The following is a 26,247-nucleotide window of genomic DNA, read 5'->3' as shown; positions in this document are numbered from 1 at the left end:
ACTGGCGCTGTACCGCGTAGGGAAGTTAGCTGGCAGATATCTCTCTTCCTCCTCAGTGTGCTACGTCAGACTTGGAATCTCAGGAGGTACACTAGTGTATCTCGGCACACATTTTGAGATACACTGGGTTAAATGATACCAACAAGGTTTGGCACCACTATTCCCTCTAAGCTGTGTGCTTGTGCGCGCGCACACAACTTGCCGAACCCAAGCACACAAATTAAAATAGCGTGAACAAAAAAATAAATTTTTGCCTAAAATGATTGTCACTGCTAAAATGAAATGTTGCAGAAGACCAGCTGTTCCGATTTCCCATTTATCACATTTATTGAAGCGCTATAATATAAATTTTAAGTCATTCACGTGATTCCGTTATCTTTGGCAGTTGAACTTGACACGTCATGTGCCCCATAGGGCCATAGCCTATGGCCCATAGGATATGAAACACTTCTGATTCTTTGACTTCCTGAAGTTCCACCATATTGTTTATTTTGTGGAATCGTAGTGTGCAACATGGTACTGCAGTTGTATAACTGTATTCATTTATTAAATTGCAACCAGATATAACTCTTAAAATGTCTAAACCGCGAATCAGTGGCGTACCTAGGGTATGTGGCACTCGGGGCCCATCATTTTTTGACACCCCCCCCCCCCCCCCCCATGTAAAAAAATTTTTTTTTTTTTTTTTTTTTTTGCAATAACCATGAAATGGAATAAATGGTCAGAATAGAAACAGGCAGTGAAAATTTTCTTTTATTGAACCTCATATATGTAACCATTATTCCAAACATAACATAACATAAATTATGTCTAAATTGTCATGACATTAGAAGTACATATGGAGTAGTTGCAGGTGATGCTTGGGACAGTTCTGATTGTGTTAGTTCGGTTTTATGTGTTTTTTGAATAGAAGGGTTTTTATTTCTTTTTGAAGGTTTTGCAGTCTGTGGTTGATATCAATTGGTTGTAGAGTTGGGGGTCGAGTGTTGCAGCTCGAATGGCTAGGAGGTTGTCGAACAGTTTTTTTCTTTTGACGTTTTTGGTTGGAGGGTGTGTGAATGGTGCACAAGTTCTCCTATGTCTGTTTGAAGTGGATTGAATTATTTAGCTGAAGAAATTAGTTACCCCCCATTCCACACACATTAATTCTCTTCCATTTTTGTTCCCATTATAAAAAACACTGATAAGTTCCCAGAAAAAAAATACATTAAAATAAGAAGTGAAAACAAAGGCCCCTACAGATGAGAACATAACATAAGAATAGCCTAACTGGGTCAGACCAATGGTCCATCATGCCCAGTAGCCCATTCTCATGGTAGCCAATCCAGGACACTAATACCTGGTCAAAACCCAAAGAGTAGCAACATTCCATGCTACCGATCCAGGGCAAGCAGACACTTCCCCCATGTCTTAATAACAGATTATGGACTTTTCCTCCAGGAATTTGTCCAAATCTTTCTTAAAACCAGCTACACTATCTGCTTTTACCATAACTTCTGGCCACTTCATTTTTAAGTTTAGATCTTTCCTTTCAAACAGAGACCTTGCTAGATGTCAAATACAGCACAAGGTAACTTCACATGGACTTAGCTGTGCAGGAAATGTGAATCTCCTCATACACCCACCATATAGTGCAAAAATGTGCAAAGGTCTGTTTTTTTCTTTCGATCACTACATAGCCTAATGCCACACAAGCAGCGCTGTTACAAACATATTCTGTAGGTCAATGCTAAGGATAACAAAGTTTCCTTCCTTGGACCAGAAGGAGATAAACCACTGGAAGAGATCCCAAAACAACACCCAAAGACCCACTCAGTGTGTGAATCAGTTGAGTGGAGTGGACTAACTGGGGGGTGGAAATGGGCCCGGAGTTTGCTCAGCAGAATTTCCCAGACCACCTCTTCCTCTCAACACATTGACACGCTGCCACCATCACCACTAGGAACACCTCACTGGGTAGGCCAGCTATGCTATAAACTTTATAAAACACATTATTATATTTTCTTATAAAGCACATATTTTAACTGACCTCTCTGACATCCTCAGCCTTTCCATTCACAAAAATAGAAGGAAGAAAAGTTCCCATTTCCTGCTGTCTCATGTCCCCGGCCTATACAATATTTTTTTTCTGCAGACCCTTCAAAAGTCTGACCAAATCCTCGTTTCACTTGCATTATAAAGTACTGAGGATGCCATCTCTCCCCAATCCCAGGTCCTAAAGTCTAAGACAGTAGCGCAAACTAATGCTGCCAGATACAGGAAAAAAAAATTTTGATTCGATTCAGCCCTATTGAATTGGTTTTTCAATTCGATTTTCCTGCCCAGTTGGGTGATTTTTTTCAAAACTCCTGGTGGGTTTTATAGCTTTTTCACCCCCTTTGGCTTCTCCTAACCACACTGGCGCTGTGGTGTAAATAAAATAAAGAAACAAAAAGGACTTTTCCTCTTTCTGTTAAATCCTAGCTCACGTTTGCAGTCCAACACCAGCTCTGGCAGGATACACATTTCAAATCTGACATGTTATAATCACAAAACAGAAAATAAAATTAATTTTTCTACCTTTTGTTGTCTGGTTATATTTCAAATCTTGTTGGTCCAAGGCTCTGGTTTTCTTCTGATAACTTGCTTGCCAGGGTCTCCTTCTTTCTGCATACTAACCATCCATCTGCCAACTCTGTCCTCCCTTTCCATTTCCCTTCCCTTCCCAGGAAGTCTGGTATCTTTCCTTTTTTTCATCTCCCTCCACAGATCCACCTTTTCTTAAATACCCTTTCATCCGGCATCTCTCCCTCCTTCCCCACCATCCCAGAGTCCACCATCTCTCCGTTTCTTTTCCTAATTACCCTCCTATCCAGTATCTCTATCCCTCCTCCACACCATCCCTTGTGTCCAATTTCTCTCCCTTTCTGTTCCTTCCCTCCCTAAATCCCATGGTCCATCATCTCTCTCCCTCTCCTCTATTTTCAGACCCATTATTTCTTCCTCCCCCCCAAAGTTTGGCATATGCATGTCTCTTTGAACACCCCCTTCCCTCCGTGTACTTCTAAATCATAGTCCCCCCCCAAAGGCCTGTCCCCCCTTAAAGGTCTGCCTGTCCCACCTTGAAGCCTGCACCCCCTTGAAGGCCTGTCCCTTCCCCTTGTAGGCCTGTCCCCCCCTTGAAGGCCTGCCTGCCTGTCCCCCCCTTGAAGGTCTGCACCCCCCAAAGGCCTGCACCCCCCCCGAAGGCCTGTCCCCCACTTGAAGGCCTGTCCCACCCCCTTGTAGCTTCTCCCCCCCCCTTGTAGGCCTGTCCCCCCTTGAAGGCCTGCCTGCCTGCCTTTCCCCCCTTGAAGGCCTGTCCCCCCTTGAAGGCCTGCACCCCCTTGAAGGCCTGCACCACCCCCCTCGAAGGCCTGCACTCCCTTGAAGGTCTGCACCCCCCCCCCGAAGGCCTGTCCCCCACTTGAAGGCTTGTACCACCCCCTTGTAGCTTCTCCCCCCCTTGTAGGCCTGTCCCCCCCTTGAAGGCCTGCCTGCCTGCCTTTCCCCCCCTTGAAGGCCTGCACCCCCTTGAAGGACTGCACCCCCCCCCCCGAAGGCCTGCACTCCCTTGAAGGTCTGCACCCCCCCGAAGGCCTGTCCCCCCCTTGAAGGCCTGTCCCACCCCCTTGTAGGCCTGTCCCCCCCCTTGTAGGCCTGTCCCCCCTTTAAGGCCTGCCTGCCTGCCTTTCCCCCCCTTGAAGGCCTGTCTCCCCCTTGAAGGCCTGCACCCCCCTTGAAGGCCTGCACCCCCCCTTGAAGGCCTGTCCCCCCCCCTTGTAGGCCTGTCCCCCCCTTGTAGGCCTGTCCCCCCCCTTGTAGGCCTGTCCCCCCCCCCTTGTAGGCCTGTCCCCCCCTTGAAGGCCTGCCTGCCTTTCCCCCCTTGAAGGCCTGTTCCCCCCCTTGAAGGCCTGCACCCCCTTGAAGGTCTGCACCCCCCCAAAGGCCTACACCCCCCCCGAAGGCCTGCCCCCCCCTGAAGGCCTGCCTGCCCCCCTTGAAGGCCTGCCCCCCTTGAAGGTCTGCACCCCCCCCCCGAAGGCCTGTCCCCCCTTGAAGGCCTGCCTGCCTGCCTGTCACCCCCTCCCCCTTGAAAGCCTGCTTGCCTGCCCGCCCGCCCCATCCTGAAGGCCTGATGCCCCGACCCACCCCGAAGGACCGCTCGCCCCCCTGGCCTCCCCGCACCACCTATGAACAGCCGCAGCAGGATCGCGAAGTCAGCGTCAGCGATCCCTGCGCTGCTTCCTGCGCCACGGTCCCGACCCTCCTCTGACGTCAGAGGAGGGGCGGGATCGCGGCGCAGGAAGCAGCGCAGGGATGCTGACGCTGACTTCGCGATCCTGCTGCGGGCTGCTTCACAGGTGGTGCAGGAAGGTCAGTGGGGCGAGCGGTCCTTCGGGGGTGGCGGGGGACTGAACGGCAAGGCCGGGAACACCCCCTTAGGGCTGGTACCCGGGGCGGCCCGCCCCCCCCCCCCCCCCCCTAGGTACGCCACTGCCGCGAATGGTGAAAAGTGTAAAACGCACGAGAGCTGCAACAGCTTTTAGGTCTGAATGGCTTGAAGAAATTGTTGAAATGGAGACACCGGAATCTCGAAATACAATGCGTGTTCGACTGTGTGAAATATTTACCTATGACGAAGACGATGGAGTTCTGTGTTGTTATTGTCAAAATGCCAAGCAACTGGAAAATTCTCTACTGGAAAAATATGGGATGATGTTTGGAAACTGGACTTTCTGAAACGCCATCTATCAAGTAAATCTCATGCCGACAGTATTAGGAACTCAGAAGTAAAAATCTGAATTATAAGAGGGGGACTGGTTAACATGTTGCTTGAAAGCCCAACCAAAAAAGAAAACAGGCAAATTAGTAATGAACGGAAGCGTTCCAGTCCTGATGAAATTAAGGTTCTTGTCGACAGTGTTGTGCTGGCCATTAAGATGAATATCTCAATGCTCTCTGTTCAAGATATCAATGAGCACATGGCGAAGTATGTTAGTATACCTGACAGCTGGAGAAGCAAAAACTATGCGTTTGAATTTCTTGGAATTATCAATGGCATCATTTGAATTGACCAGTCAATTCAAATGAGTATAGGACATCATTTGGTGGGATGCTACAGTTGGAAGAATGTGATGCTACATCAATAGTAACAGCAATTAGGGAATTCTATAGGAAACATGAACTTGACCTGAATAAAATGTTCACCTCTGATGGTGCCTCTGTTATGTTGGGCAAAATAGATGGTGTTGCAGCACAGCTGAGAAAAGACATTCCACATTTAGTGCAGCAACATTGTGTTGCACATCGGGAAGATTTGGGACTTTCTGATTCATGGAAAGAAGTAAAATTGATGAAAGAAGTAGAAACTGTAATGAGAACTGTGTACACGGTGTTCTGTCGGTCTTCTACTAAACGATGCAAATTTCAAGAAATAGCAGATGCATCTAAATGTGAATCAATTGCTTTCAGACCTCTGAATGAAGTGTGCTGGTTATTTAGACACTTTGCACTTAAAGCAATTATTCGAAATTATGATCCCCTGTTAAAATATTTTGAAGACAAATATAATGATCCTATTGCAAAGTACTGCTATAAGAAGCTGAACAGTGAACAATTTCATATTACACTTGAAGTTTTGAATGATGTCTTATCAGAACTGGCTTCCTTAACCATGGCATTTCAAAAATGTGGTTTGACACCATTGGAAGCTTATCATCTTGCACAGGGTAAATTGAACAAACTTTGAATGCAATACTTAGGCAACAAGGTTAAGTGGAGTGATAAAGTCAACAGTCTTCTTGACAACAGGATGAGGTCTGGAGAAAAAGTTTCAGTGGATACTAATTCCATATTAACCTTCATCAACATCCTATGTTTGCATCTGGGTGAAAGATTTCCTGAAAATGAAGTTGAGGAATGGTCTGCTTTTGACTGTACATCAATATCACAATGCGACTTTGACTTCGGAAATGAACATATCAGATCTCTTTGTTTAAAGTATAAACAATTTCTTCCGGAGGAAAGTGTTATTATTCAGCAATACAATGACTTTAAATTCCTTGTTGCAGAAAAAATTAAAAGCAATCTGATAAACAGCTTTCCAGATATGATGAAATTTGCATTTCAGAATGATCAATTTGCAGATTTAGCAAAATTGATGGACATTGGTGCCACATTCTTAGCATCTAGTTCAGATTGTGAGTGTGGTTTTAGTCTAATGAACAATTTGAAGACTAAACAAAGGAATCATTTACATTTAGAGCATTTGGAAATGCTGATGCGTGTTAAGAGTCACCTTCAAGATGGAGGCTCAACAGATCTTGATAGAATTTATTCGGACTGGATAAATATGAAAGATCGCAGGGAAAAACTTTGAAAACTAAATTGCTGTTATTTTCTAAATTTTAAGTATGAAGTACAATGATACCTTATTTATAGGTAGCGCTCAATGAAACATTTCAATTAGAGAATGACGCGGGGAAAAAATCTGTCCCCATCACCGCCCCGTCCCCGGTCCACCATCGTCTGCACCGCCCCATCACCGCCGTTCCCTTCACCGCCCCGTCACCGTCACCGCCATCCCTTTCACTGCCCCGTCACCGCCACTGCCATCCCATTCACCGCCCCGTCACTGTCCCCGCTGCATCCATATAAGCCTTAGTACTGTAATATTTAGCTTATTCCTTTCTTATAAATCAAAGTTCCTGCTGCTGAACTAGAGAAAGAGATGTTCAGCTGGCAGGGCTTTGTTTATAAATTTTTATCAACAAAACTAATATACTACTTTATCCTAAAGCAAAAAATAAATAAATATAATTTTTTTTCTACCTTTGTTGTCTGGTTTCTGCTTTCCACATCTTCTCATTCAATTCCTTCCATCCACTGTGTGTCTTCTCTCTGCGTCTTCCATTTGCTGTTACTGTGCCTCTCCCTTCACCACCACCCCCAATTGGTCTAGCACCCATCTTCTTCCCTCCACTCCCCCATAGTCTGGCATCTGTCTTCTTCCCATTCTATCTTCCACATTTCCTTTCAGGGTCTGTTCCTCTCCACCCTCCTTCAATGTCTGTCCTATTCCTTTCCACCACCACCCTTCCCTCCCTCCTTTACCATCTGTTCCTTTCTACCACCCTTCAGCTCCTCTCGCGTGGCCTATCTATCTACCTTCCTCCCTCTTATTTTCATGGCACGTTACAATGTAATTTGTGCAAGCCACTGGAGCCTGCGAGCTCGGTCCCTATCCCATCCCCACAAACCATCTCGTTTCTGTGCTCCTATTTTCCCCATTTCTAATATCTCCCCTATGTATCTGCCATTGCCTCCCCCCCCCCCCTGTGTCCATATACCATCCCCATGGCATGTCCCCTTTATGTCTCTGTCCCTATGTCCCATGCACATAATTTCCCCTCTTTCTGTTACCTTCCTGTGTCCAGATTTCCCCTATCTTCCTCTTCCATACCAGTGTGTCTCTTCTTTTCAATCCCATCTAGCTTTTTTCCCTCTTTCTTTCCCCCCTCCCCCTGCTTCTAGCATCTGGCTCACCTGCCTGTCCTTCCCTTTCTTTCCTGCTGTGGGTTTTTCTTTCCGTCTTCATCCCCTTGGCCCAGAATCCTTTTCCCTTTCACTCCCTCCTTCCAGTTTGAGCCGGGAACACAGGCGATCGCACGGTCCCCGCAGCCCCCACCCACCTGCCTAATCGATCCTAGTGTTTAGCCAGCTCTCTCCCTTCTCCTCACCTTAGTTTGCAGGCTTTCTTTTTCGGTGACCTGCACACTTTTCCAAAGAGCCGCGCACGCGCGGCTGCTCAGTGTTCAATCTTCTGCTCTGCTGCAACTTCCTGTTTCCAATTGCATCAGAGCAGAAGATCAAAACTGAGCATCAGCGGGTGCGCGGCTCTTTGATAGCGTGCGGTTCGCTGAAAAATAAAACCTACGAGAAGGGAGAGAGCTGGCTAATCACTAGGATCGATTGGGCAGGCGGGTGTGGGCTGCGGGGACTGCGCGATCCTTCATGCCTCACTGCAGGGACAAGACCATTCACCGCTCCACGGGGCGGTGAATGGCCTTGTCCCCGTCCCCGCAGCGACTGCTAGTTTTCGTTCCCCGTTTTGGCGGGTTACCCGTGGCTAAATGCGGTGGCCGCGGGTAAACTGCCACCGTGTCATTCTCTAATTTCAATGAAACATAATTTATGTTTATTGAAATGAGACTTTATGTTACATAAAGTGTAACTAACATAAAGTGTAACTAAAATTACATTGTGTTTTCGTTAATTCAGACTAAACTCAAAGACCTGCCCATAAATGCCCATAACTGAACTCCGGGCCCTCTGGCAATCATTTTTATAGCGAACACAAATTTAGTTTTTATTTAAAATGCGCACAGATGAAATTTTTTGCACACACAGCCTATGAAAAATTAGAGGGAACATTGTTTGGCACTGATATTCAGTTGTATTTAGATTGCCAGTGAATGTCTGCACAGATTGCCATAATATTCTAAGGTTAGTGCCGGGGTGATTCGGGGCAAAGCATAAGCAGATCTGGAAGTTATTTGGGCCCTGTGGAGATTTGTTACCTGAGGCCTAGAGAACTATCCAAGCAAGTAAGACTACATAAATGGCAGCCCTGCCTTGCCAGAATAACTATCTTGGTACCAGCTCTGAATATCAGCGGTGCCTGGATAATGTCTGATGGCCACCCAAAACCTGGAGATTCAGTGCCAGTTACCAGATATAGCCTGGCATGGAATATATGGGTCTAATTTAGCCCATGGCAACCATTGTTTAAAAAAAATACTGCCTTCCATAAAACCGAATATTGCCTGGCAAGAGGACAATATTCAAATGATTTGCTTGGGTAAAAAAACTTCAGGAGTAACGTACTTGAAAAAATTATACCCCTCCTTTACAAAGCCATGCTAGCATTTTTAGTTTCGGTTGTGACGGTAAGAACTCTGACGCTCATAGAATTCCTATGAGTGTTAGAGTTCTTACCGCTGCAGCCTGGTGAGGACAGGTTGCCGCTAAACTTATTGCAGCAGGGAGATTCCTTGCCGTGATAAGCTCAACGGCAACCCGATTCTTTAACTGGCGTCTGTAACATCATCGTTGGTCAGAGAATCAGGTTCTTTTTAGGCAGGCTTAGGCGCGATTCTGTATAGGACACCCGTCGGCTTCTAAGACCGGGCGTCCTATATAGAATCTGGACCTAAGTGATTAATACCCTTTACTGGAATGGTTCCTTTTAAGAAGCACTATATTAAAGTGTCTTGTAATATGCAAAATTGAGCTTTATATTTTTCTAGATTTTGAAAGATTTGGGGCTCCTTTTATCAAGGTGCAGTAGGCGGTTAACGTGCGGAATACCGCACGTTCAACTGCCTGCCGTGCTAGTTGCTAACGCCTCCATTGACAAGGTGTAGTTTTTAGGCTTGCCGCAGGGGTTAGCGCATGATGAAATGTCCGATGCGCTAACCCCCGTAGTGCGCCTTGATAAAAGGAGCCCTTGGTGGTTGTGAAAACTGTGATATTTTTATATAGGGAAATGTTAATTGACAGAGGAAACAGATTTACACATGTATTGTATTACTGGGAATTACAGGGGATGTGTATTCTTATGAGGAACAGCTGTTACCTCTGGATGCCCTGCATCAAGCTGCAATTGTCTATGCATCAGCTATCAAACTCAAACCAAAGGATGCCAACCTCCATTTCAAACTTGGCCTTGTGTTAGAAGAGCATTACTATGCAGCAGAGATACATGGACTAAAGAAAAAAGTAAGTCTTAATGTATTGTTATTAATACATACTTGTCAGCTCTACAATCTTGGCCAATTTTCTAACTCAAGGTAGCACATAAATTGTATTTAATTTAAATATTGGCTTTATGTATAGCCTACTATACAAACCTGTACTTATACAATGTTAAAGTAAGCAAACATTTTATTTTAATTGAAATGTGCAAACATAGAATGAACATTTAAAAGGATTCAACTAGTTAGGAAGGTCCCTACCTGATTGAATTCCACTGACCGTCTCCACCACCTACGGTATATTCAATCCAATCCAATACAATCCAAACCTTAGTCTTGTATACCGAGTCATCCCAACTATGGGGCTCGATCCGGTTCACAAAAAGTTACTAAAAGAACAAGGAAAATGAATAATTGGACAAGGAAGTCATCAATTGCAATCCCTTATTTGTCAGTTAAAGATTTTTGAAATAGATAAGTCTTTAATGTTTTCCGAAAGATTATCAGAGAAGGAAGGAGTCTCATTTCTGTAGGAAGATCATTCTAAATTTTTACAAGGGATAATGTCAAAGAATGATAGATCCTACCTAAAGCTTTGATTCCCCTAATACAGAGGTGTCAAAGTCCCTCATTGAGGGCCGCAATCCAGTCGGGTTTTCAGGATTTCTCCAATGAATATGTATGAGATCTATTAGCATACAATGAAAGCAGTGCAAATAGATCTCATGCATATTCATTGAGGAAATCCTGAAAACCCGACTGGATTGCAGCCCTCGAGGAGGGACTTTGACACCCCTGCCCTAGTAATCAATGGGGGAAAAAAATCCCATATAGGATTTTGATTATAATACTGGCACATTTGAATTGGACTCTCCAATAGACTGGAAGCCAATGCAAGGCTTTTAACAAAGAAGTAACATGATCATATTTACTCTTTCCAAATATTAATTTGGCCGCTGTGTTTTGAATAAGTTGCAGCCTCTTCATGTTGCACTTGCTTAAACTGATAGAGAGGGAGTTTACGTAATCCAAATGAGCCAGTATAATAGCCTGAACCAAAACAGCAAAATGCTGCTGATGGAAGAAATGGTGAACCCTTCTCAATAACCAAAGACTAAAGAAGCATTTTTTTGTTATGTTATTAATCTGGTTAGACAGAGAAAGAGTAGAATCCAAAACAAACTCCAGGATTCTAGATGAGAATTCAATCTTCAGAGTATCACCGGAATTTAACCGCAGGAAAGATAGTAATCTGTATAATTTAGGACCAATACCTTCTATAATCACAGCTCAACTTGCACTACTATTGTATTTAATTAAATATTGTGAAAACCTCAGACCCAAAACCCGTGACTGGTGATAACACCAAACTGGGGTTCATTGGGGGACCATCATTGTTTTTCACTGTCCCCTGACCATCCAACTAGATATTGCATAAAAATCCAGATTGAAAAAACTTATCTGTAGATCGGATGGTATGATCCCAATAATGATCCTCAGCGGTGAATAAATTATCTCGTGCTTATAGTGTGCTAAAAACAACCACTGTTACTCCTCCATAATGTGTCCTTGTCCCCCCGACTCGAGGTTTTCACAATATTTAATTAAATACAATATTAGTGCAAGTTGAGCTGTGATTATAGAAGGTATTTGTTTAAACAGAGTATCACAGTGTAGTAATTAATATATCTCTCCATATAAAAGTGATAATTTAGGACCAAACCATAAAAGTTTTGTTTTAGTGGTATTTAGTTTCAAAACTTCTTCAAAAAGAGAATTTCTAATTTTAAATACTATAAATAAATCTTAATAAATAATTAATAGTGCTCAATGAAAGCCAGTGCGAACAATAAGATATGCGAGCTCAGGACTCTACCAGTTCAGGCTTGAATACATCATTGCACTCCTCCCTCCCTACCAATAAATATGATAGTTTAAAAACAATAAATAAATAAGAGTAGAGGAGTACTTATCTCTGCTGGGATAGTTGTTACGTCCTGGGCTCAGCTGCAAATCCAAAAGTTCTTAGTGCTCCCCAATCACATCAAAAAATCAACAATTCAAAAAACAAAAAGACAAAAACCAAAATTCAAAAATCATAGTCATAATTCATCAGTCCAACAATCTTTACAGTTCATCTTGTCAAAATTCAAAAACTTCCTTGACACAGTAATTGCATGACACGATATATGTTTCTCCTTCAGCTTTGTCAAGAGGAAGATGTTTACAGAACTATCTTCTTAGCAGCTAGCAGCCTCATATTGGATAAGAGTCCCACATTGAAAGCGTTTGCTAGCGGTTGTGCCGCCATGAAGTCCTGTGCAGGACTCTTTTCCAATATGAGGCTGCTTGCTGCTAAGAAGATAGTTCTGTAAACATCTTCCTCTTGACATTCTTATAGGAGAGAACTTTTAAAGTTTCGTTTGACGCCTCTTGTTCATCAACTTATCACCTTTCTTGTGGTGTCCCACAAGGGTCAATATCACCCTTGTTATTCAATATCTTCTTAAGTCCTCTTGCTTTGAGAATTCAGGAGCATCAGATCAAATGCTATATCTATGCTGATGATATTTTGTTGGTATCTACCCAAAATCCAAAAAAAAACCTGATTTGAGTTCTTTACAAGCATGTTTAGATATGATTGATGAATGGATTTCACAAAATAAACTAATACTAAATCCTCAAAAAAACTACTGGCTTATGGATTACTGGTTCTTTACAGTCTCCAGTGGAGTCTCCATTCCTACAATCTCATCCTACAGAACTTCAAAATTCTATAAAGTATTTAGGAGTCAATCTAGATACAGCTCTGACTTTTCATCCTCAGTTGGTCTTGGTAGTTAAATCTTGTTTCTATTCTTTGCACATGATACGTTCTATATAATCGTATATAGACACTCGTTATAATCATATATAGACACTCATATATAGAGAATCTCTTGTTTATGCATTGGTCATGTCAAAATTGGAGTACTGTAATACTATCTATACAGGACTTCCTCAGGTTTCTCTTAAGAAACTACAGACAGTTCAAAACACTGTCATTAGAGTTATTACAAATGCTCATAGGTATGATCATGTTACTCCGTTGTTTAAGGAATATCATTGGCTTCCGATAAAATTCAAGCTGATGCATAAAGCATTAACTTTGGCTGACCAGTGGGCAACCTGATTATCTTGCAAAATTACTTGTTCTATATAAACCTCCCCGATCATTTCAGTCATCAACTTTAAATAGATTGAAAGTACCATCTATTCATTTGGTTAGATTAAAATCTACTCAAAACTCTGCCTTTTTTGCATTGGTACCTTATTTATGCAACTCTCTTCTTAATGAACTTCACTGTGAGCCTACCTATACTAAATTTAGAGCTTCTTTAAAAACTTATCTATTTGGATTGGCATTTCCTTTTTAATTTTATTTTATGATATGCTTTTAATCCTTAGTTGGACATCAGATTATACAGTAACTAAATTATATATATTTTTTCATTTCTTTATACTTTAATTATTGGCATTCCTTTCCTTTTAAATTGATGTACACTGCACTGATGTTGTAACAAAAAGTGTTATATAAACTAAATAAGTGCAAGCTCTGCATTTTCAAAGTACCCCTAGATGTTGCACTAGGTGAGGAGTCTAAAAATTGTTCCCATGGAGGGGCATAATAAAAAAAAAAGTCTAAGTCCCCTTTTAGCCTAAGGTCCTAAACGTTGAAAGTAGAAGCAGGGAAAATGTCCATTATCAAAACAAACGTCCAAAAGGAGGTTTTTTTTGTTAATGGCCTGTCTCTATGTTCAGTTGTTTAAACGCTCAGACCATGACTACATCTAAACTTACATCGTATAATCAACCTAAAAAAAGCCTAAGTCCCAAACGTCCAAAACAAGGGCTTTTAGGCGAAGGAAGGGCCAGTCCTTCGCCTAAAAGCTGGATTCTGTAACCGGTGTCTGTCAAAAAGAACACCGATTACAGAATCCCCATCCCCACCCCAGCAACGATCGGGCCAGGAGGGAGACCAAGCCCTCCTGGCCCAGCGACCCCCCACCCCGCCGAGAATGATCTGGGCAGGAGAGAGCCCAACCCCTCCTGCCCAGGCAACCCCCCTACCCCCCACCCCCACTAAGATACGGGCAGGAAGGATCCTTCCTGTCCTCAATGCACCCCCCTACCACAATCGCCCCCACGGGGGAACCCCCAACCGCTCCCGCCCCCCCCCCCCAAGCCCGTCCGTCCGGCAGGCCCGCCTTCCCTCGAATGGCGGGCCTTAGGGCCTGCTTGGCCCAGGTGGCTCAAACCCCACCCACAGGTGAAGCCTGAGGCGCCTGGGCCAACCGGAATCAGCCCAGTAGCCTTTTATTTCAAGGATTTTAATCAACTTTTCTTTACAAATTCTGATTATTTTGAAATGTAGTTTTGCTTGTACATCTTCAGGACTAAAGTTGCCATGAGTTATGCAATGTATCCTATTGACTTGTATGACCAATTTTATTAAAATTTTTATGGCTTGGAAAGATTAATTGAATCATTTACTTTCCAGAGGGAAGAGATGGAGGAACTCAGCAGTGCAAAAGCCATGGGAAAACAGGAGGAAATACTAGCAATCTGCAAACTGCATGGGTTCCCTGGGCACCCAAACTTACAGCAACAGCTAAAAGCTTTAGATCTAGAGTTTCATCAGCTTAAAGATCAAGGGCAGTCAGGCAAAGCTGATTATATTCAAACACTCTTTGCTTGGAAATCAAAGCAAGCAGGCAAGGTAACAGTACTACTGTTTAATGTCAAATAAAAGCCATTACAGTTTTCTTATTGCTGATGCTAGGTTGGTGTTGGTACTTCAAAGTTTTTCCATAAATTTAGCAAGAAATTAGTCCAAAAGCAGCCGGCACTTATATGCCCTCCATGAATGTGTATTTCCCTAGCTGGATGATTGGCTGATTAAGAGCACATCTCAGGAAGGAGCCCAAATATCCATAGGCATAACTATCCAGGAGTCAGTAGGATTCATTATATATTATCCAAAATCCAGTCAAGCCCATTGTCTCAGTTGGAATTCATAGGAGCTCCGCAGGACATAACTCAGGCAGAAGTCTTCTACAAGAAAGGATAACCATCTTGGTGTCCATAGTGAGAGAAATACAAATGAGTTAGCAGACATCAGCATGGGCTATGTTGAGGATTTTGATTCACATTGCCTAAATGGTTCATATGGCTCCCCTAACATGCCTCAAAATGTGACAAGCCCAATGAACCTTGAGTACATGCAGGGCAATTCTATAGCTTGGCACAAGATGTAGGCATCAAAATGGAGCATGATTAGCACCAATCCTATAAATGCTTCAGGGAGTGCAAAGCCACATCAGCATAGGCAGTGGAACGCCTTTTTGTTTGGGGGGACCCAAAAGCTCCGCCCAAACTCCACCCACACCCCACCTCTGACCCTACCCAAGCTCCACTCCTGACCCCACTCCATAATAATGATAGTATTAAATGTAATACCATTTTTTCCATTCATTTTTCATATATACACACACACTATAATCTTATTAACAACAAATAAATGGTTAAACACAAAATTAAACTACACAAAGCACACTGTATGCTTCTCAACATTCATTCCTACCAGAACACCTGTCCTCAGACACACATGCAGAACACAGATAATAACCCCTATGCAAACATAGCACCACAAACTAAAAGTGCTAATATGCACAAACAAAACCCTAAAATGTCAGATTCTACATGCATTATAACACCTGAGAAATAGAAAGAAATTAATTTCTTCCTGAACAGTACAAAATATAGTCAGCAGATATATATTCTCAAAACTGACACATTTCAATCTGTAAATTGAAAATAAAATCATATTCTCTACCTATTTTGGCTGGTGATCTAATCATCTTTTCCCAATCTCTGGTTGCACTTCTTTCTATCTGTGTTCTTCTGTTTCCATGGCCTTCTTATCCATTTGCTGTTTTTCTCTCTTTCTTCACTTGCTGCCCTACATTCATCTTTGGCATTAACCTTTAACATTCAACTTTCTTACATTTTTCTGCTTTCTTCTCAAAATCTACTTTTATCCCAGGACAAGCAGGCTTGACTGATGGGTGACGGCACCGACGGAGCCCCGGTACGGACAATTTTAGAGTGATTGCACTCTAAGAACTTGGAAAGTTCTAGTAGGCCGCACCGCGCACGCGCGAGTGCCTTCCCGCCCGACAGAGGCGCGCGGTCCCCAGTTTCTTAGTTTCCGCGGAGCTAAGAAGACGCGTTTCTTTCAACGGCTGTTGAAGACTTTTTTCATATCGCCTTCCCGCTTGCGTAAACCCTTAAGGAAATATTGTTTCCTTCATTTTCTTTCATTTTCTTTTCTTTAAAAAAAACAAAAAAAAAAAAAAAACTTTGGTTTTTTTTTTTTTTTTCACTTCTTTCAATTTCGCCCCGGCGGGGCCTGTTGCCACCATCGAGGCCTCGGCCTTCGATTTGGCAGAAGCCGTTTTTACCTTCATGCCCCCTCAACTCGGGTTTAAGAAGTGCCAGCGGTGTGCACGACCAATTTCACTCACTGACCCACACAACTGGTGTCTACAGTGTCTTGGTCCTGACCATCGAGCGTCTACCTGCACCCGCTGTGCGACTTTAAAAAAGAGAACTCTGGAGGGGGCGTGGCTTAACGCGAGCACGAATGGAAGCGTAATCGCAAAGCTCCTCTACAGCTAGGCAAAGAATATAAAATAAAAATTCCCTTCTATATAATTTTCATCAAAGAAATGAATACAAAAGAAGCGGAACACAAGACAATTCAAAATATCTTCTTTTGATAAAGCTGAAACGAAACCCGAGTAAGTTTTGAGCTGAAAGGCAGATTGCCGTTTTCTCTCTTCAACGGTTTTTAGAAGACTTGATTACAGCGCTGAGATCGTGAAGCGTGAGTTAATAAAAAGCAGAAATAGAGGTACAGATTTAAAGGAAGATTGTGCCCTGATACTGTTTAATATAATAAATGAAAATTAAACCGTTAAAGGATACCAGCCAGTGACGAAACTGAAGAGGCTTGAAAGGGAAAAAAACTAAGAGAGGAATGGCGGCGAATTAAATTGTGAGGCGCCAAGAATAGATGAAAATTAAATGCTTGTGAGAGTATTAAAGTAAAAGAAGATTATTGAAGTGAATATAGCTCTCCTCTATCGTAGCTGCGATTGGGCTTGTGAGAGGAGAGCCAGAAGAAAAGTTTGCCTTTTTTTTTTTAGCGCTAAAACGGCAAGAATTTGAAGCTAAGTGACTGACAGAGCTAATAAAATAAATTAGAAAACATATTTGAACTGCCATACCTGAAATCGAAAAGAAGGGAAATTCAGAGAAGAATAAAACTAAGACAATTTGAAACAGACGCTGAACCCTGAGGAAAAAAAAAATTGGAGAAATCTCCTTTTACTAAAAAAAAAAAAAAAAAAGGAAGATTGAAGAGAAGGTTTATTGATGTGAGGATAAAAACTTAAGGTGAATTATACCTGCCTAATATTAAGTTTGTTCACCTAAACATTTCCTTCATATTGAAATCTGACTAGTGGTAGAAAAAAGGGGAAAGCTGATCTTGTTATGAGACTGCTGTTGACTGACTTGGGTGTTGATACTGAATTGGAGCCTTAAAGATAGAGAACTGAAGAAACTAATTTGCCTTTGTGCTGATTTCTTCTTGTGAACTTATATTAATAAAAAACTTCTGTCTGTTAAAAAAAAAAAAAAAAGGAGAAGATAAAAATCCTAACCTTAAAAATTAATTCTGGAAAAAAGAAAAAGTGCATATAAACCAGATATAACTGAAATCAAAAAAAAAAAAAAAAGCTGAATTGCTATAGCTGAAGTGAGATATGTGCTGACAAGAGTCGGGAAGGCAGAGAGCCGTTAGTATTTTCGGCGGTTTCATTAAACTTGAATGCAGCGCTGAAACCGCGAAGTACATGTGAGTGATCAAACAGTTTGATTGGAGAAATTGTGAAAGAAGTTTGTGTTCCGACCAGATATATTGAAACCAAAAGAAGGAAAAATATTATCCTTTGATAAAAAGGGGATTGAATAAAGAAAATTGAGAGAGAGGAATACCGGCATTTTCTCTCAATAATTAAGTGCCGAAGCGCTGAAAACAAATAAATATCAGCTTACTAAAATAAATAAAAATACTGAATTGAATACTACTTTCCTCTGACAAAGCTGCGATTGGGCTTGTGAGAGAGGAGACAGAGAAAAGGATCAACGGAATTTTAAAAAACTGAAGCAGCAAGACATCGAGGAAATTGAGAGACGCTGAGAAAAAACAGAAGACAATTGCTTCAAGTTGGTCAAAATAAGGGAAAATAACTCTATAAAGTGTTGCTCTCCTCAATCAAAGCTGCGATTGGGCTTGTGAGAGGAGAAAAAAAAAAAAAAAAATACTAAGAATTTTTTTTTTTTTTTTGTCAACGCTGAAACGGTGTCTCATTGAGAGAAAGAGTGAATGTCAGAGATAGTGAATTAAAACTTGTGAAAGGAATTGACTAATCTGAGAGAGATCTAAGGGAAGGAAATGTTGTTGGACTGAAAGTTCCCCTCCTTCATTGAAACAGTGAAAGTGAGAAAAGTAAAAGAAAAAAGAAAAGAATTTTCAAACTGACATAGGTAAAGGAAAAAAAGAAGGGGGAAAAAAATTAAAAATAACCATCTAGCTAATATTAAAGAGATAAATAAACTAAAAAAGGAATATTCAAGATTATGACAGATAACTGAGGAAAAGAAAAGGGCTTAAAAAGAAAATTTCTACTTCAAAAGATAGAACTAAATCTTGGAAGAAAAGAGATTAAAAACCTAAGAATACCAAATTTAAGAGACTAAATATAAGAAATAAGAATAACCAAGAAAAAGAAAACAATAACATGGCAAGTACCAGACAAAACAAAAATGAGGCAGGTACATCTGCAAAAAGACAGAAACAAGACCAAATAACACCAAGCAAGATACCACTTCCTATCGAAGAATCAGACATATTAAGCAAAGCAGAAGTTATGGAAGAACTAAAACAAATCAAACAAATGCTCAAGGAAACTATAACTAATATGTCGGAAATGAAAGAAGAAATTTTAAATATTCATAGACAAATGGAAGTTAACAACAAAAGAACAACTGAACTAGAATCAAAAATGGAAACTATAGAATGTGAATCAAAAAGATGTAAAAACGACAGCCTGGAATTAAATAAATTAAAAGATCAACTGGAGGACTACGAGAATAGAGGAAGAAGGAAGAACATCAAACTTTTTGGAATACAAGAAAATTTAGAGGGAAAAAATACTATCCTTTTCCTTGAAAATTTAATTCCAAAAATACTACAGTTAGACTTGAAACAACCAATTGAAATTGAAAGGGCGCATAGAATCCCAATTAAAAATTTAGAAAACAAAAACAGACCAAGACCAATAATTTTCAAAATGCTGAGATACCAACAAGCACTAGAGATACTAAATGCTGCAAAAAAAGATAAAAACCTAAATTATAAAGGATCAAGATTATGGTTTTTACCAGACTTCGCCAAAAACACAGCAAATAAAAGAAAAAGACTACTAGACATGAGACCTCTACTAAAAGAAAAAGGATTTAAATATGGTCTATACTACCCGGCGAAAATGAGAGTATCATCTGGAGACAAATCCTTATATTTTGAGGATCCCGAAAAACTAAAAGATTTTCTCTCTAAACCAGAACCTATGATATTTTAACATAGAACATTAAGATGGTTTTGAAGACTCTATGAAAAATTAGAAAATATGACATATCGAAATATCTGAAGAAATGGAGGAAAACAATACAAAGAAAAGACAATAATAATTATATGAAAGAAAGAACAAAATATAGGAAAATTATTAAATAATACACTACATATATGTTTAAAATAATTATATGTTGAAATCATAATACTAAGGAAATACAAATTAACATATTGTTAAATGGATAATGATACATTAATGAAATGTTATGGAAAATGATTAAAGATATAAAAGATCAATATAGATAGATAGAAGGGAAATTTGTTTAAATATTGAATATTGATTGCCTGGAATGGGGAGAATGTTTGGATTACAGTTCCAATGTGTATCCTTAAGCAGCCAATGTACTGGGTGGGAAAGGGAGGGACAAGGAGAATATTTACTAGAATAATTAAGGGAGATACATTAGGGTTAAATATGTGTGTCATGAAGAAAATTTTTTGGATATTAAATATGAAAGAGGAGAGGAAGAATAAGATAATGAAAAGTATTAAAATGTATAATGTCTTTTAAAATATATTCTATTAATGTCAATGGCCTGAATCATGTAATTAAAAGGAAAAAAATATTAACATTTTTAAAAAAGCAAAATGCGGATATTTACTGTCTGCAAGAGACCCATCTTAATATGAAGGAATCACAGAAATTATCAGGTGGATGGATAAAGGAATGTTTTTTTGCTCCAGCAGTGGGTAAAAAAGCAGGGGTTGCAATTCTTATAAATAAAAAATGTATGGCCAATATAAAGGTAAAAAGTTCAGATCCACATGGAAGATGGATACATATCGATATAGGTATGGGAAATGATACCCTGACGTTATTTAATATATATGCCCCTAATTCGAATCAATCAGAATTTTTCAAAAAGCTACAAAATATGTTATTACCACTGGCTGCCTCTAATTTAGTGGTGGCTGGAGATTTTAATGCTGTAATGGATCCATTATTGGATAAAAAACCAGGTAAAAATATTAAATCTTTAGGTCTAGATAATTTAGTTCGATCATGCGATTTGAAGGATATATGGCGTATTCTTCATTTTAATGATCAGGAATATTCATTTTGTTCACAGGTTCATAAATCATTTTCAAGAATAGATTATATTTTTGTTTCAACAAATAAAGTGCAACAGGTGATTAAAGCCTCCATTGATCCTATTATCATTTCGGATCATGCGGGAATATGGATAGAATTACAATTAGATCAATTAGAAAATAATAGACCTCTTTGGAGATTTGATAATGCATTGCTTGTGGATGACAAATTTTTGGAAAATTTTAAAACACAAATTAATGAATTTTTTCAAACAAATTTAGTGGAAGATACATCTATAGAGAATGTATGGGATGCATTTAAAGCAACTATGAGGGGTAATATTATATCATATTCAGCTTTTATTAGGAAACAAATTAAAAAACAATATATAGAATTAGAAAAAGAAATAAAAATATTAGAAGCTAAATTGATAAATAAATGGGAATATGAAGTTTTGCAAGCTCTTTTGAAAGTAAAAGGTAAATATAATGAATTAACTTCAAAAATGATAAGAAAAGATTTGTTTTCCAAGCAAACAGTGTATTATGGAAGTTCTAATAAGGCGGGAAAATTATTAGCAAATTATCTTAAGGCAAAAAAAAGGAGAACTAATATTAATGGAATAAAAGATGATAATGGTATAATAACAAATCAAACAAATATAATATTAAAACAATTTTTAAATTTTTATAAGGATCTATATTCTTCCGAACCTTATTTGGAGAAACAAAAAGATGGAAAAAAATTTTTAGATTTAATTAATGGACCTAAAATTCCTGATCATATAAAACGAAGTTTAGAAGAGCCTATATCATTAAAAGAATTAGAAACAGCATTGAGATCTCTTAGAGTTGGATCCGCTCCAGGTGGTGATGGTTACACAGTAGAATTTTATAAAACATTTCAAAATATCCTCTCCACACATTTATTAAAATTATATCAGACACAACTTATAAAAGGTAATATAAAAGGTACTATGGCTGAATCAATAATAATTGTTTTGCCTAAGCCAAATAAAGATCCTACTTTGGTTTCGAACTACAGGCCTATATCTTTGATAAATGTTGATAATAAACTTTTGGCGAAAATTTTGGCTTTGAGATTAGCCAAAGCTCTCCCACATATTATAGATATGCATCAAACGGGTTTCGTTGCTAAAAGACATTCCTCCAATAACTCTAGACTATTATTTCACATGCTAAACTTATCAAAAAAAATGGATGAACCGGCCTTTACAGTTTCATTAGATGCCGAGAAAGCATTTGATAGGATAGAATGGAATTTTATGTATCAGGCTTTAGAATGGTTTGGTATAGGTTCTGGATTTATACAAATGGTAAAAACATTGTATAGCTTCCCGATTGCAAGATTAAATATTAATAATATGATATCTGATGGTTTTCAATTGCAGAGGGGAGTTAGACAAGGCTGTCCTTTATCTCCTTTGTTATTTGATGTTGTATTAGAACCCTTATTGTTAGCAATACAGCAAACGAGGGAGATACAAGGTATTCCATATTCAGATATGGAATATAAAATTTCGGCTTATGCGGATGATATTTTGCTTTATTTGAGAAATCCAGAGTCTACCTTATCTTCTTTATTGGAATTAATTGATAAGTTTGGCAAATTTTCAGGTTATAAAATTAATTGGAATAAATCTGAAATTACACCCTTGAATGTTTACTGTGTAAAAGGATTATTTGATACTTTTCCATTCATATGGAAAGAAGAAGGATTTAAATATCTAGGCATTCAAGTTAAAAAAACAATTGAAGATACTGTAAAAGAAAATGAAAAATATGTATTAAAAAAAGTAACGGAGTTATGTGAGCAATGGAACCCATTACATATTTCTTGGTGGGGAAGAGTTCAAACTATAAAAATGATGATGTTGCCTGTGGTTTGCTACCAAATGAGTATGATACCTATTTATTTTCAGGGGTCCTTTTATAAAAAGCTTAATAGAATTTTAACAAAATTTCTTTGGCTTGGTAAAACACCTAGAATAGCTTTAGTAACCTTACAAAAATCAATTAAGGAGGGAGGGGTAAATTTTCCAAATTTCTATAGGTACCATCAAGCCTATATTCTACGTCAGGGTATGTATTGGATCCTCCCAGAACTTATAGATAATGCACCAGATTGGTTATATTTGGAATGGCGCCTTATGTTTCCCCTAAATTTAGTTCATCTACCAAGTATTAATATACCTAAAAGATACAAAGAAAATAAAATAATAATGGATACTTGGAAAACATTGAGATTTATTGATAAATTAACACCCATCCCAATATACAAATCAACTAATCAATCCATATGGATAAACTCCAAGATCAAAATTGGCGGAGCTCAAATCCTTTGGAAGAACTGGATTAATGCAGGCATTAGAACTCTAGATGATATTATCTCAGAAGGTAAACTGCTGGATTTTCCACAATTGCAACACAGATTTGGTTTCAATAAAACACAAAGTTTTAAATGGTTGCAATTGAAGCAGGCCATTCAGGTTGGGTTCCCTGAATGGAAATCATTAAACAATCAATATAGTTTAAAGTTCTTATGCTTTAAAGCAGACTTCCTAGGACATCAAGCCGCATTGTGGTATAAATTAATATCTGGATATTTAAATAAAAAACCAAAAAATGGTCTAAGAGACATTTGGAGCATTGAGATTGGACATCAAATTAATGCATCTCAATGGCCACTAATTTGGTCTTGGAGAATGGGATGTACAGTGTCAGCGTCTATGAGACAAACATGGTTCTTTTTATTACATAGAGCTTTTTGGACCCCTACTCGTTTGCAAAAATTAGACAATTCTAAGTCTAATAGATGCTGGCACTGTAATCTAGAACCAGGGACATTAGATCATTTATTATATCATTGTCCTTATATTAAAATTTTTTGGAATTCAATTTGGCCACAAATTAATAAATTAATGGAAAATCATATTGCAATATCATATGATACAATTTTATTTGGAACAATGATGAGAATAAAAAGTCAAATTTCACCAGAAAATAATAAGCTTTTATTAATTATGACAGGGGTTGCCATTCAACATATAACTAACAATTGGAAAAATTACAACAACCTAAATTACACATTTTGGTGGAATACAATATGTCATATTTTTAAAATGGAAAGAACAATAGCAATACAAAAGGGGACATATAATAAATTTATAAAAATATGGGGGCCATTGACAAAATACTGTAATGAATAAATAATATGATGTTTTCTTCTTCTTTTCTTCTTTTAAGGATTTTTTTTTATGACACACATAAAGGGGGGGTAAGAAAAATTAATTTATACATAGTATGTTATAATATATTATACAAAATGTAACGTATGAATAAAAGGTAATAAAAGGGTGAGGGGAGGGAAATGGGACAAAAATTGTTTAGATTATATTGTATTAGATATAAAAAAGTTATTGAATATTTATCAATTGTATTCTAATATGTTGTATACTTTTTATAAAAATTTGAAAATTAAAATATTATATTAAAGTAATGAAAGGGAGGGGGGAGGGTGAGGGGGAAAATCAAATTCAGATATATAATGTATTAGATATAAAAGTGATAATATGCATTTATCAATCGTAATTTATTATTATGTACACTTTATGAAAAATTTAGAAAATAAAAAATAATGGGAAAAAAAAAAAAAAAGAGAACTCTGAAAAATCGGCAGATCCAGCAGCAATTATTGTTTGGTGCCGAGATGTCTGACTCTGCGGCACCGGCACCGACATCGGCCCCGTCTCAGTCGGCACCCACCTCATCGACACCGCACTATACCACGTCAGCGTCGCATCCCTCAGGTAAGCCGGCTAAGAAGCCTTCCCCGTTGGAGCATCCTCCGGTCTGAGTAGCAGCGAGCCCAGTCCTGCCGACCTCGAGGCGTCCACGGAAGCGCTCCGCCCCAATAGAGGTGAGCCCCTCGACCTCGGGTTCCTCATCCTCGGGGCGTAGAGCGGCACCGCAGGTACCGCAGAAGAAAAAGGCGGTACCGGTGCCTTCGCTGGACAAGCGGATCGCCGCTGTCCTGCAGGTGCAGCTTAAGGAACAGTTGCAACAACTCCTTCCTGCACTTTTGGCACCGAGCCTTCCGGTCCCGGTCCGGTCTGAGCCACCGGTACCGACAGTGGAGCAGCCCCTTCTTTCGGCATCCACTTTGTTGGTACCGCTACATTCTGCTTCCTCGGTCTCCATGCCAGTCCTCGCACCGGAACCGAGAGCTCAACACCAGGCTGTTCAGACTTCGGCACCGATGCAGCCCTTAATGTCTCCCGGTACCGTGTCTATGAGGTCAGGTAAGTCGGCACGCAAATCCCGACACCTGGAACCCTCCACACCTGAATCTCGAGACCGCAGTTTTCAGGTTCGGGATCCTGATCTGTGGGGTGACTCAGAGGACCCTCTTCTCTCTGAAGGGGAATGTTCATCTGGTGATGAGGATCCTTCTGCTTTAGACCCATCTTCTAGACCAGATGTAACCTCTTTCTCATCTTTTTTAAAAGAGATGTGTGACTCTCTCTCTATTCCCTTGGAGGCTGAGTCAAAGAAATCCAAAGCTTTTCTTGATGCACTGGATTTTGACCAACCTCCAAGGGAATATCTCAAATTACCTCTCCATGACATCTTGAGAGAGACGTTTTACAAGAATTTAGAGACACCTTTGACCATACCTGGAGCCCCCCGCAAGTTAGACTCCTTATATAAAGTCGTCCCGACTCCTGGGTTTGACAAACCACAGCTCCCACATGAGTCTCTATTAGTGGAATCCACTCTAAAGAAATCCACGGGAGCTAGTGTATACGCCTCAGTCCCTCCTGGCAGAGAAGGTAAAGCCATGGACAAATTTGGCAAGAGGTTGTACCAGAATGCGATGTTAGCCAACAGGTCAGGGAATTACGCTTTCCACTTCTCATTCTATCTCAAGCATCTCATACAAAATCTGACTGCTTTTGAGAAGTATCTCCCTGACCGTAAAAAATCTGCCTTTCGCCAAACTTCTTCATCGCTCTTACAACTTCGAAAGTTCATGGTCAGGTCGATCTATGACACCTTTGAGCTGACCTCTCGGGCCACAGCTATGTCGGTGGCCATGCGCCGACTGGCATGGCTCAGAGTGTCAGAACTTGATGTCAATCATCAGGATCGACTGGCTAATGCACCTTGCCTGGGGGATGAGCTGTTTGGAGAATCCATGGACTCCACTACTCAAAAGCTTTCGGCTCATGAAACTAGGTGGGATACTCTCCTCAAAACAAAAAAAGAAGACCCCACCTACCAGGCCTTTTCGTCAGCAATCGGCCTACCAGCGTCGATTTGTGGCTCGTCCTTTGCCACCGGCAGCTCAACAACCCAGGCGTCAGAGGCAACAACAAAGGCAAAACACTAGACCTGCACAGCAGCAACAACATGTGAAGCCTCCTCCTCCACAAAAACCTTCACAACCCTTTTGACTTGGTTCTCCAGGACATAGCCAGTATCCCTCCATCCTCCCATCTTCCGCTGCCTATAGGAGGACGCCTCACTCATTTCATAAGCCGTTGGGAAACCATCACCTCGGACCAGTGGGTCCTCAACATCATCCACCACGGCTACTCTCTCAACTTTCAGACTCTT

The 26,247-nt window shown here is 40.1% G+C and overlaps 1 protein-coding gene across 1 annotated transcript in view; it reads left to right on the top strand.

The window, feature by feature from the left end:
• The window catches only part of LOC117357752, a 245,966-nt gene that overhangs the window by 106,347 nt on the left and 113,372 nt on the right, over nucleotides 1-26,247 (top strand). Inside the window, exons 9-10 of the mRNA XM_033938800.1 lie at nucleotides 9,626-9,801; nucleotides 14,317-14,535. Of these exons, the coding sequence (XP_033794691.1) occupies nucleotides 9,626-9,801; nucleotides 14,317-14,535 (395 nt within the window). The remainder of the gene's footprint in view (nucleotides 1-9,625; nucleotides 9,802-14,316; nucleotides 14,536-26,247) is intronic.

Source organism: Geotrypetes seraphini, chromosome 3 (assembly GCF_902459505.1).
Source record: "Geotrypetes seraphini chromosome 3, aGeoSer1.1, whole genome shotgun sequence".
NCBI classification, from domain to species: domain Eukaryota; kingdom Metazoa; phylum Chordata; class Amphibia; order Gymnophiona; family Dermophiidae; genus Geotrypetes; species Geotrypetes seraphini.
The sequence above is the reverse complement of the archived record's forward strand: the minus strand, read 5'-3'. Positions and strand labels throughout refer to the sequence as shown.